The 13,720-nt window shown below is 38.7% G+C and overlaps 1 protein-coding gene across 2 annotated transcripts in view; it reads left to right on the forward strand.

Annotated features, from left to right (window-relative positions):
- RHEB (Ras homolog, mTORC1 binding) overlaps positions 1-13,720 on the forward strand; it is a 42,768-nt gene that overhangs the window by 14,646 nt on the left and 14,402 nt on the right. For both annotated transcript variants that reach the window (XM_042801983.1, XM_042801982.1), the window contains exons 2-3: positions 5,460-5,531; positions 12,286-12,353. In XM_042801983.1, coding sequence (XP_042657917.1) covers positions 5,460-5,531; positions 12,286-12,353 — 140 coding nt within the window. The remainder of the gene's footprint in view (positions 1-5,459; positions 5,532-12,285; positions 12,354-13,720) is intronic.

The following is a 13,720-nucleotide window of genomic DNA, read 5'->3' on the forward strand; positions in this document are numbered from 1 at the left end:
CAGACAGCACTTGGAGAGAGGAATGCCGCCACGCTGTTGCAAATCAAGTGTGAGTATCATATGAGCAAGTGCACCAATAGAGCTCTGTGTGTCAGCAAGAGTTTTCTCTGTAAGCATCAGAAAATAATTTTTTAATCCTAGTATCATAATGTTGATGTTGCAAGAAAATCACTACAAAATGGATAAAACTATGGCTCAGAGTAGATGCTTATCGTGATATTTCCTCATGATTAAAAGTCTAATAGAATTAAGTTGTATCTGAGTAAAACACAAACTACTCATAGTATCGCTGTCTCCAGAGGTTTAGAAACGGGATTCTTTATTGACCCGGATGTATCATTTTTATAGTCGTTAGTATTAATTCACCAAACTACATAGCAATAGTCAGCAAAATAGCAACTACATAGCCATAATTAATACCTGGGGGAAAAAAAAATAATCTTAACCATAGAAAGTTGCTAATGATGAAGACGGAGATGGATGATGAGCTAGTGATGGGTTCTGAGATCATCTGCTATCTTGTGAAAAAGATTTTGTCGAAGAGTGATGCTATAATTCCCTTTGCTACCGAGTTAAACCTCTGTCTGCTCCAACAAGTCATTCAGTTCCTTTCTGTGCTCTGAGGACAAATAGATAATCTGCTCTGTGGAAATGCCGGTGTCTCCATTTTGTGCATCTTGGTATTCTGAATTAAGATAAAGATCCCAACGTTTGAGTTAAATCAGGTGTAATTTTCAGTATGAAAACTTCATCCCTATGATGTGCAAGTTGAGCACAGCTGTGCATGAGATACTGGAAGTTGGCCATGCAGTGAGTCTTACCTAATTTGATGTGACTGACAGCATTTCATTATGAAGTTTCTTGAGCCCTTTTGTGTCAAAACCTAAATTAGTTCATTCTGCAGGTAAGATTGTGTAGGTCTGTGTAGAGACTAACTTAGGTAAGGTGCTAGGCTTGTGGTAGAAGTGGATTAGGTGCTGCGAGCTGTTAAGTGTTTAATAATTAAGCAAAGTACACAAGCGGGTGTTATAATAGAATTTTAGACACATAGCTTCTTTAACCCATCTTTTTCTAACAGAATGGAGAATTGCAACTCTTTAGTAGTTGTTCTTGACCCTGTTAAACTGTTTACTGATTGCTTGTGTATACGATTTCAAGTATTGAGAAATTCTTCCTGTTGAGATAAACTGTGCGGTGCTGCCAGTGGCTGTCATTGTGGAGATGCCATGTTAGAGGGCAGCTGCAGAACTGAGCTTGCACAATGCCTTGCTTGTGGAGCTGTTGTTTGACTTGCTCACTGGCCAGTTGCATCATTTCTATCTCCTGGGTTTGCGGGGAAATTGGCTGCAGATGAGAATTTCATCTGGGCTTTCCCTGTGCTTATTGCAAGGAGCATCAGGATGTGGGATGAGGACAGGGGGCAGGTGGTGGTTCACCAAAGAGAGGGCATGGCCTCTTCGAGGAGGCCAGCTGTGCATGAGCCCACCCATGCTCAGTTATTCATCTTGGTAAACTGCCTAGTGTTGTAAAGCTTGAATTTTACGGCTAGATTAAATACCACAGCTCTTGTCCAAGAAGTAAAAGGATGAGTAAAAATTCAATTTAGCAATTGTTTTGCCTTCACAATTACAATGTCATTTGAAGCTGATGTGCTGTGACTGCACTAGTCAGAGTGTTTGTGGGATGTTCCGCTTTATGTAGGAAGTGGTCTATTATATGAACAGAAATAGGAACAGCTTTATTTTTTGAAATGGCTTTCTCTCTGAAAACATGTTCCTTTTCTGTTTTGATGGTGGAGAGCTTTTCTTTACCTCTCCAGCATCATATTATAAATAGTGAATTGTGTATGCAAATATCCTTTAGGTAGTTCTGGACTTGAGTTGAGCTTTTGGTCACCTGGGACTTGTGTTCTAAATACTTGTAAAACCCATTCCTCCCAGCCCTTACCTTGTGTCCTGTTCCTCCAGGGAGAGTCACTAGACTTGGAGGATTTTGCTTACAATTCCTCTGCCATAGAGTGTCTGGTGCTTTAAGTTACCATAGCAGGTACAGCTGGGGAAGTCATCCTTTTGCCCTGCTCCAGTGTTGCCCTTATTTGAGTAATTTATTTTTTCCTAGTAATTTTAAGCTCTGATTCGGAACAGAGTCAAAAGGTTAAACCATAATCTCCCCCAGTAAGATTTTGCTAAATGCTTTTTCATCTTAAAATCACAGGTCTCCATCAATTTAGTGAACTGTTTCCAGCAGACTTTGTCTTGCTTTTGCTGATGACAGTTCTTTTGGTCTCAACAGATGCTTATTTTCCTAAAACTTGAGGAGAGTGGCTAAACTGAAAGTACCAGTGTGGAGGATGTTACAAGGAAAAGCTTATCAAATTAAAAAACATTTGGTATTTGTTACAAATGAGGACATATTAGAGTTGAGTCTTTTTTTTTGAGGTGTGTACCCTTGAGTAATCAATTAATCAGGTCTTTGCTGCTGGTGTCAGGTGCCCTTGTCCCTTTAGGCTGAAGCGTGCTAGCGGCGTATGCACATCTAGACTGCAGTATCTCCCCACGTCCTCCTGCCTGAAGCGCTCTGAGATGAGGTTAGCACATCAGTAAATGCAGTTGCGTGTAGTTCCTTGGCCCCTGCCTCACAGATATTACGTTGATGTTGTAATTCTCTCTGAAAATGTTGCCTGATCATTCTGGGGAAATAGGAGATAGGAGCTAAATTGTCAACTTAATTTTCCACTCTGTTCATGAGTGTAGGTCAAAGGCCTGGAATAAAACCTGTGGGACAAAGTTCAAGCCAAGCTGTTTACATGGTCTCTTGTGCTTCTCAGGCACGGGCTGAGACAAGGCAGTGGGGTGTTAATGACCTGGGTTTTAAATTTCTTGTGTCCCCTTTGGAAACCTTGGTTTAGTGGGATACTGTTGCATGCACTTATCCTGAGGGGGTACGTGGCCGAATCCAAGACTGGAGAGCTTTCCTGTGGCTCATCTAGGAAAGCAAGCATCCTCTTGTGATCACAAACACATCATTACTGAAAGGCTTGTTACAAAGCTTGGAGGAATTTAGGAGGAGCGTGTTGGAACACTAGCTTTGACTGGTTTTGTTTCCTCCTCTTTCACTGTTAGGAGGAAAGCAGTAATTAATACAGCTGGATGTTCAATACAGCATTTTCTGTTGGCTCTGACTTCTTTCTAGTATTCAGTTACCAGGCTTAGCACAGCCAGTAGCAGTCAAATCTTTCTGTTAGTTTAGGATCCTTCTTAGGAGGAAAAATGTATCAGTGATGATCTAAGCTTAGCTTAGCTCTTCTTATCTTGAAGATATAACAGCCTAATATAGGAATAGTTAACTTTGTTTTAAAATGGAGTTCTTGATGTGCTGGTATTGGCAAAGAATCTGGAGGCATGAACTCTGGGTAGCAACTTAATAAGCTTATAGTTGAAGAAGAAATAGCTTGAAAGTTCATTTGCTCTCTAAGTGGTGTCCAAAATACATGGTGTCAGAAGGTTGCTGGGATGCATAGTCTCAGTTCTAAGTCAGTCCTTATTAGGATGATTTCATATGTGCATGGTTGCTTTTTTTTTTCCCCAATTCTCCTTGCTGGAGCAACAGTTTAAAGCACAGTGTCCTCTCTAAACTCATACACAGTGAGTATGATACCTTTAGTTGTGCTGTTAGGTGTATCGGAAAATGGTATCTAAGAACTTGATTTGAGAAGAAGCAACTCTTAAAAACTTGTGTGTGCTGGTTGGTCTTTTGGGGGTTTGTCTGTTTTTTTTTAGCATTATATCTTAAATAAACTGTAATGATTGGTAGGAGACAGCAAAGGGATAAGCATGGCAGGACAGGGCAGTGATGTCAAAATAAACTGAGCAGTGAGTTGATGAAGGTTATGGCTGTTGGAAAATCCCCAAATTATGTTGCTTGTGTAACTTTTTCTTCCTTCCTTTTGGAGAAGTAAATCCTGAAAGTGTTGTAGTTAATGAAAGGAGTTGACTGCACATGTAATTATAAATATTATGCCAAACTTCTGTTGCATCACTTTCATGCTTGTACTTTGTCTGACTTGCAATTTTTAGGATGTCTTTTACAAAATGACCTGCTAAATGTGCTAATAATAATAAAAAGTAAAATGTGAATAGGTCAGGAGACTTGTGTGATTAAACAAGAATGGTGGGGTTTGAAGTGGAAGACTGTTTTTTAATATCTCCTGAAGGAATGCTTAGGAAAGAACTTTTTCTACATCAGGTTATAAACATAGCATGGTCTGAGCACCACAAATGGGCAATCTTTATCCAAAGCATTTAATTCTGGAAAACAGTTTTACTATATAGTTCTACCACAACACTGATTACTTATGATGTCATTGAAAGGCTTCTAATGAGTCTAAATTTTGAGTTTAGACTTTGAATCTAAATTTTAACTTGAGATTATATTTTGTTTGTTGCTTCTTGCCAATGAGAAGAGTATAAAGGATCATGAAAATACACTCATGTCCAAAAGCAGCTAATGCACTTGGCAATATAAGAGTGTATTTGTCCAGTAAACATAATGTAATAGGATCTAGTACATTCCCAAATGTAGAAGATGTGCTGTAATGGAAATTGTGTTAAGACTTCAGTAGTGCTTTGAAAAGTCTTCAGTTGCAGAGCTTTAGAGGTACTTTTTATGGTCAATGTATGCAGTTCATTTTTACCATATTGTAAAATCTTTCAACACTAAATTACTTTTTTTTTTTTTAATCTGCTACTAAGTGCAATGTTTTGTGTTACTCTTTTTTTTTTTTTTTTTTTGGAGGGGGTGTATGGTCAGATCAGCATAACTGAAATTGGATATGTTGTCTGCAAAAGTAGCAGTTCAATTGCTTTAAAAAGAAAAAAATCCAGTGTTGCCCCCTCAGTCACTATGCTTAAAATAAAGCATCCACCAGTCTGTTATAGTGTGGCATTAAGAGGATTAATAGGAAAGTATATCGATCTCAAGAATTTTGAGATCATCCTTTTGTCATGGGAAATATGTCCCATCTTAGTCAAACCAAATTTGGCTAATTTTATCCAAGTTCCTAGTTTTCTGTGTAGTGACTGAAAATTATTTCTAGTTTTCCTTGCTTCTCAACAGAAGAACCTTCCAAGTATAGCAGTTTGTTAAATTTAGTTTTATGAGGATTGGACACTGCTAATTTTAGATTTGTTTTAAAGTGGAGGAGGCACTTAAATTATGCTATGTTAAAACAAAAGCAGAACACGTGCCAAGTAACTTCTGCACTTTTTAAAAAATGTTCAGGAGACCCAGTTACTAGGAATAGGCACTTAATTTAAAAATAGGTTGGTTGTCTTGTATAGATAGTTTAAATGAACTATACAAAGCTCATATGGCTCTTATATTAGTGTATCTACTAGTAAGTGTAAAGTGAGAACAGCCTGAAGACTTGTATCAATACAGATTATCTTCTTGCTTTACAGGAAAATCTTCACTGACGATTCAGTTTGTGGAAGGACAGTTTGTTGATTCGTATGATCCAACCATAGAGAACAGTAAGTAAAACACTGACAAGCTGCTCTTCTGTACCTAACTAACTTCTGTCAGAAGCCATTGTGGTTATATATATTACTTACGTGGGCATTTACATATTAACATTAAAGCTCATTAATTAACTGTTACGTTTTATTGTTCTTTTAAACCAGTGCTTACCAAGTTTACAGTATTACAACATGGAAATCATTGTGTGCATATTTCTCCAAACAGCTAAACCATCTTTTAACACTAAATGAAGGAAAACCTATTCTATTCTGACTAAAATGCATCTCCTTCTTGTATTAGATGTATGTTGTTGGACATCTGTGTCCCCCTAATATAATCGGGGCGCTTCAAATTAAGTATGTCATACCTGTATGAAAATGTGCCATTACACACAAGCATTCCAAAATCTCACGTCTCATTTAATCAGTATATCCAGATGAACACAAAGCCAGTGATGTCAGCCAGGAGTAAATGACTACCTTAGAAGGCTGACATGCTGTGGCTATGATAACGTGATAATCTTTTAAATTACTCATTCCAACTGCTTGATAACAAGCCTGGTACACAGTCACTTTGCTGCAAATACTGGGCAACAGACTTCTCAAGTGTCTTTTTTGTCTTAGCAGGTTTTTTTAATACTAGTGCCTTTGTGAATAGCTGGCATAGTGGTTGAGTAAAGGTACTAATACTAAAAATGCTGCCAAGAGCAGTAAGTCACTTCAGAGGTGAATTACCAAGTATTCTTTACAATCCAACCACATCTTTCTGAGCTAGTGGTAGTCATAAAGTACTTGAGCCACTGTGATGCTAGGCTGAATAACTTGATCGTATTGGCTCACTTTAATCATGTGGCAAATAAAACATGGATTTCATGATCATAACCCTGGAGTTCTTGTATTTTAATGGCTTCTGAAATGCAATGGTACAGTACTTTTTTACTGGTTTGAACTTGTGCAGAAAGATGTCAAGCCTATGTGATAGTCTGGAAGTCTGAATGACGTAGTGAGCAGAACAAGGTTTCTTTTGGATAAGATGGTAATAATTACAAATCAGTAACTATCAGGATACTTTACTCAGGATTATTTCACTGCTTACAACTAAAATTCAAATGATACTTTGAGAAACCCTAAATTTTCCATCATCCCTTAGAATTATAAATAAGGTTTGTTTTGAATTAAAGCTGCCAGCAAAATACTGGAGATCAAGTTTCTCTATTTTAAATCTTAATATCAGTTGGGACAGGTTGTTTTTCACTGTGTTACATAAATGTAAATTACTTAAAGTAATCTTTTAGTTTTATGCAAGTGTATGGGAATCAATAAAGCTTGAAAGACATGGGCTTAAAGTGTCTTCAGGAAACTGAGTCTGTATCTTGTTTTATGATTTTGACACCTTGATACAAAGTTGGCTTGTTTTACCCTTTACAAGCTCTTGTTGTCCACAGAAACAGCCATCTGTAACTGGTGTTAGTAACCCTGTAGTTGTGTGTCTTGCACTGGTAGTATTTCTTAACTATATGAAAATACCCTCTGGATGAATTCTGATCTTACTTGATTCCTTTAGTCTGCACTTACTGCTTGATCTGAATTCTAAACATTGACCCTGTTGTGGCCATGAAAACTTTGTTGGGTAGGGGCATCTTGAAAAGGCTTAACTTTTCACTTGATTTCTTATTTGTTTGGAAAACAAACAGCATTATTCATTTGGTGAAAGTCTTGTGATCTGTGGCATGGATGGAGGAATTTGCTTTCTGAAAGGTAGAGAATTGAAGGGCCCTTCTTGTAGCAGAACACATTGCTGGGAAGTAAGGGTTGAAAACATAAAAGATGTGCCCCGAGATTCAAAACAGTAGGAAGTCTGTCCCATCTTTAAGCCCTGGAAGGCCTGATAGAATGTTTTAAAAATGATTCTGTGAAGAACAGAAGAGATAACACGTTCTTAAAAGAAAAAGATGCATCCAATATATTTAAAAGTTTAATGTTAAATTAGAAAGACATGTGAAACTAGTTTTGATGGGATTAGTATAAAATCTCTCTTATGATTTAAGTTCTTAATCTTTTTAAAATGTTTTTTGTAAATATAAATCTTTGATCTTTGATCAGGCCGGTCTTTGGACACTCCCAGCTGTATGTTTCTGATTCTGTGCAGGGTCATGAGTTGCAAAATATGTAATCAACTCTTTTATTGTTTTCCTAGGTTGTAATGTCAAATCTGGTTGGCAATTCTTGCAGAAGGGGTTGAGAAGTCCATGTTGCTATATTAGGGACAATGTTGTAGAATGTTGCATTTGACCTGTGCTTTATAGCAGTTTATGAAACCTTTTCAGTTTCATATAGTGATTGGGTCTCCTTTAGTGTCACAAAACTCAGAAATGGAAAAAATAGAGGCTAAAGAATAGTCTGGCCTTTGTGATTTCTGTTTTGCCTCCAGAAAATTGTTACTGATAGTTTATTAGTTTTCTACCAGCACTGATGAAAGGGTAGAAAGCTGCAGTACTGTTGGTAGCTTAATTTTTATAATTTTTGTCTTCAAATAACAAAACTTGCTCAAAAAAACTGAATGTAAAGCTAAATTGTATAGAAGTCAAACTATAGTTAAGCTCTTACAGGACCAAGTTGCACAGCAGATAAGCCTTGAACAATAGGAAAAAGACCTAATATTCTAGTACTTTCATTTTTTCAGTGTGATTACCAATTCCAAAGAAGGTAGAGATTAAGGGAAAATAAGCTGCATCAGATTTCACTTGGTGTTTGTTAGTCAACACTGTGTTGTTGCTGCACTTTCCTATTCTTATATTACGTCAGAACCAGAAAAGTTAGTTTATTTAAGTTAATGAGTGTCTTGAATTCAGTTGCTTCTACTAAACTTGTGTATCAGGAAGAATAGCTTTTAACATTTTGATAGTAGCAGAAGTGAGAGTTAATTGCTTAGCAAAATAGATTTTTCTATTTCCAAATGTACTAAGAGGGCTGACACTATGATGGGCAGCTATTCTTGAGACAGCCAGGTTGAGAAGCAAGTGGAACAATTGCATAGGGGAGTGTTGGAAAGAGAAAGAAGGTCCTTGCAGAGAAGGGGTGTGTGGAGGGACACTGAGCTGGATGGGGCTCTGAAAGCAGATGAGCTCAGATGAGCTAAGACCAGAACAATTTAAAACTCAAAAATTTTACTGGAATAAAAACTAGAGTCTTAATTTAGAACTCAAAGCAAATAAGCCATAAGAAATAGATAATGAAGATATGCACATAGCTCCACCCACCCCCATCTTTGCAGGGATGTCTTTGGTTATTAATTCAGTGATTTTGTGTTGCAGGAAAGCTGACTTGACTGCCTGAGTCTCGGAAATGTTCTCTTCAGCTCGTCTGAGGCCTATCTAGCTGCTTTCTGCTTTTCCTTGCAGTTTTGGAGAAACTTCTAGCACTGCTGCAGCTCTGTGGTCTTCCTTTCTCCCTTAAACAGGCTCAGTAGCTCCCTAAAGAAAGGAGGAGGTTTTCCCCCAGAGTTTTTTTACGTCCATCACATGTTTTTTAATACAATTGTGAGTAGAAGCGTGTATTAGAAAGGGGTGGGGAGAGGCCTGGAGGAACCCTAGTAGTTGTGGAGGAGATACCTGTAGATTTAGATGTATCTGCTAGGAGCATCTTTAAAGCTAAACTTCTTCCATGCATGTCATAGCAACTGCACTGGAAGGGTGAAGGATGCTTCTTCCCAAGAGCTGCTGCTGAGCAGCCTTCTTGAGGGGTGGAAATAAGGTTTCTGAGAAAAATTAAAAATAGCTCTGTTGCATTACACATTTCAGTGTTGTAAAAGATGGCCTGACAGATTTGTGACAGGCACTGACTTTGGAATGAAGACAAGTAGACAGGGATGCAGAAGGTAGTAACCGAGGAACCCTTACGAGGTGATTGTGTTTAGCTACCAGCCAGCAGCTCTACGGGAGTAATGTTACACCACTCTCGTACCTTTGCTCGGTAGCACTGTTAATATAAAAGTCTGCATTAATATGCTTGGTACTGATTTTTTATCATAAGGGCTTGTTTTCACAGCCACTGTCAAGTTGCATATGCAAATAATTTCATTCATGTTAGTCTAATTGAAATATACTTGATCTTAGGGTAACGATGATCAGCAGCTGATGGAGTTGCTGCATAAGTTATACTTCTGCTGAGCTATAGCAGCGTTCAGAGCTATGCTCTGCATGTCATTTTGCCAGAACTTTCTCTGGTGGCAAAGTGGCTTTAGTTTCTTTGCAGTGCAGCTGTTGATCGCTGCACCCTCAACTGTACACATATCTGATGCTGTGCTGTTCGCAGCAGCACCAAATTCTCCAAGTTTCAGCCATGCATCAGAACATGGAACAATTGTAGGTGAAGGTAGGGATGGCAGCTTTCTTCATATAGCTGTGCTCAAGTTGTGCATGGCAAAGTATAAGTATATCCTGTTCTGAGATCTGTGTGCTTCATGGAGCTAGAACAGGCTTTCCCAATTCTTCAGCTGATGAGCAGCATTTTGCAGATGCTCACAGTATGACTACGACTGCAGAGATTGTTCAGGTCTGCTGCAATCTGTCCTTGGCATACTGGGAAGAGCCATACTGTGCAGTGATCGTATTGTGGGTTGTTTGTCTTGTTCATAGGCACAGCAGAAGGCAATGTGTCCCAGGATGAGAGGTGGTGGAATTGGAAGTGAAGACTTCCTCTGGATCAAGGGGACCTGTGGATCACCAGTCACATTTAATACAGCTGCAAGTTTTTCCCAAGATTAAAGTCTTACTAGGAATATTTTTAAAAAGCTTCAGCAAAGAAACGGGAGTCATTAATTACGACTGTCAAAGCAGATTTCTTGCAGTGGGTTGTTCCTAGTTCAGTGCAGAGGCTTGTAGCACTAACAGTTCTCCTCACCCAGTCTGTGGTGACTCCTCCACTGTTTCCCTTCCCCTGGCTCTGTCACACTCTGCTTCAGTACTGATGATGATGATGTCTTTGCTGGGTCTATTCTAGGCTGCTAGAGTAGTCTGAAAAAGCTGCCATCTGTCTCTGTCCCTTTTTAAATATTAACTTCATGAGGCTCCTGAAGCTGCTTTGATGTGTATGTGAAGTGTCAAGAGACTAGGCAGAAGGTGTTACTTTTAATATACCTGTTAATGCAGTATGTCTCCAGATGAGTCTGTTTTCTCTCTGTCTTGAAGCAGTGATATTGTATATAGCAACGCTGCATGTTAACATCTGTTCAAACAAACGGTTACTTCTGTCCCCACCACAGTATTCATCCAAGGCAGAGAGCTGTTCTTGCTTCATAACCCTAAAATTTTGTGCGGTGATGATAACAGTGTCCAGACAGTGACTTGAGAGCAGCTTGCATGCACGGTTGCTAAAGCAGCTTTCTTAGGGGACAGAGAGGGTAAGGTAGGAGCTCTCTCTTTAAGGCTCCATTTCAAATTGCATTTGCATGTAAACTGTAGGTATGCTTTGTACTGTTTATTTAGACACACTGTTAGTTTGGCTTTGCTATTTGAATTGCTCATTTTTTAAAAAAAAAAGGGTGCTTTGGTTTATTAGGTGGGTTGAAACCTCCAGTTTCAGATATTTCAGCCCACTTACTCACAATAATACTCACATTGTGGAGACTTGACAGGGCAACGAGCATTGGCAGGGAGGAGGAAAGTTGGCAGACTTCAGCTTCTAGGAGACCCTGTACAAAATCCAGAAGGCGTAGGTAGGAGATTGTGCAGCAGGATCGAGAACATTCAGCTTCGCAGCTTTGGGAAGCTGTTGGGTATGATGAACAGGTCACTGCAGTGTTAGATATTTCCCTGCTCATCACTGCAATGAAAGATGAAGCTTCTTAGGACTGTTAGTATTTGGGAAAACAACCTCAACCAGAGGACAACACAGACTTTAATCAATGTGTCAGTACTGTCCAGTAATCAGATGTTGAGTGCAACACTAAGGCCAAAGTGAAGCTCTGAAGCCAGATTTGTGTGCTCTGGTTGGTACATGTAGTGCTCGGTAGTACATGATTCCTACAAGAGCGGTGACACTGTTTGCTTTTGCAGTTGCCTAATACAAACACTGAGTAGGATTCCTCAACTCACAGTGCGTTGGCATTTCATGAATCTGAGGAAGAGAAGCAATTCTCATCGCTTCTGGGGACTGAATGTGCTTCCTGACTGAGGGCTAAATAGGCTGGTAGCTATGGCAAATGTAAAAGCAACATGGTGAACTTTTAGCTAAATTCTCATTATTCAGGTTTAGTGTATTCATGTTAGTCCTTGTGCATTTTAGACCCCAAATTATAAATTTTTTTTTTTTTTTTAATCCCGATCATTTACCTCATAGTATTTGCATTTAGGAAATTGATCTTGCTAAACTGCTTGGAAACCAGAGAAAATATTTTATATTAAGTTCAAACTAAGCTTTGATGCTAATTGTATTGAAGTGTCTTGTGTTACCACAAGTTATGGTTGCCTGGAAGTCTCTTAGAAATACATGTAATAACCCTTTTTACTCTTTCCTTTTAAGTAAAGGAGAAACTGCTGCTTCCATTGTGAGATTCTTCTGAAATTTGAAATTTTTGAAATAAATTTCTGAGTTCCATTATCTGCAGTACTCTTCAGTTAAAAGTACAACCACCTGATCTAGCCTTTTACTGCTACTTTAAAGCCTAAGGTTCTTTTAGTGCCCTGGCTGACAATGGCATAGATGAGTGACTTCTGATCCCTTCCTTGGTATAAATCTGACATGTTTATGTGTTTCTTGTTTCTTCTAGCTTTTACAAAACTGATCACAGTAAATGGCCAAGAATATCATCTTCAGCTGGTTGACACTGCTGGCCAAGTAAGTTACCTTTCTTCCTTTGAATCTTTCTTCAGAATTAAGACAGCAAGTATTCCTATTCCTGTAGAGCTAAACTGGTAACAACCATGTGTTCAAAGGTGAAGTTCAACTTAAATGATTCTGCCTTGTTGTTAGTCACTAAATAGCAATGTTTCTGTAGTGTTTATTTAAAGGCTTTGTTTTGTTTTCACTTTTTTTTTTTCTGTCCATTGAATGTATGTCTAAAGTGAAGAAGCAACTGGCTTAACTCTGATGTACCAAAAGTTCCTAAGTAGCTTGCTTGATATTTGCCGACTAAACTAGCAGTCTTGCTTTAGATAAAAAATGTCACTTTGCTAAACCATGGAGAAGTTTTTAATTCTTTTTTCCTATTGGTGTGCTCCAGCTACACCACTGTGACTTGTATCAATGAAACAGTCAGGAGGAGTAGACAGAAATGCATATAGGTAGTACTTACTGGGCTACCAGTAAACTACTGTAGCTTGTTTACATTTTTATGTGATGGTTCACGCGTGCTTCTGAGCCTTCACATAATGAGAAGGGAGAGCAGGAGGAGACAGCAAACACGTGTCCTGTAGCGTGGACAGTAACTTCATGAAGTGCAGGTGTTCATTATATAGTGCTGCTTGGCAGAGCTTGCACTGCACGTTCCGTGCACAGAAGTGCTCCATCTTTTGAAAGACTCTATATTAGGAAAAAAACAGAACAGGGACTGTTAAACCCCTGTATTTTTATCCTAAAGTTTTTATTGCTTATATGTTCTTACCTTCCATGATTTCTGATACTACGCCTTTGGGGTTTTTTCAAACTATGAGTAGTGTTAAGCAGTGTTAGTGCTGTAAAATATACTGCCAGTGCTTAAGACTTTAAAGCTGTAGGACACTTGCTCATAGCTGTGAGACTGCAGAAGGGTTGTAACCTTCTAGGTGTGTTTGCTTTCTTTGAAGAGAGCTATGTGACTTAAGAATAACCATGCTGTATTTATATGATGTCAGTTTGTGGTGCTAATCAGCAACACTATATCCATTTATAATCTGTCAGAGGTGTCTGAAGTGATAAGAAACACAATACTGGCCACACGTTCTGGGGCAAGATTGTTTGATGGGGTATGTTCTGCAGAGGAGAGCGAGGTTGAGAGATGGGCAGGCTGAGAAATGTGAACGGCAGAGCAAGCTCCATAGGTTTCACTTTGTGCCAATATAAGTGTGCTTGCCTTACATCTCCAATTGCAGTGCAGTGATAAAAGTAAAATTTCTCTTTGAGTAAGAAATGGCCTTCTGGGAAGGCAGTGTGATTTCACTGGTAACATACCTCTATTGCTGAGGTTTCTTTTCAGGGTTGATTTAATGTTATACAGTATTGCAAAA

This window comes from Tyto alba, unplaced genomic scaffold (assembly GCF_018691265.1).
Source record: "Tyto alba isolate M040663 unplaced genomic scaffold, T.alba_DEE_v4.0 Super-Scaffold_38, whole genome shotgun sequence".
In the NCBI taxonomy this organism is placed as follows: domain Eukaryota; kingdom Metazoa; phylum Chordata; class Aves; order Strigiformes; family Tytonidae; genus Tyto; species Tyto alba.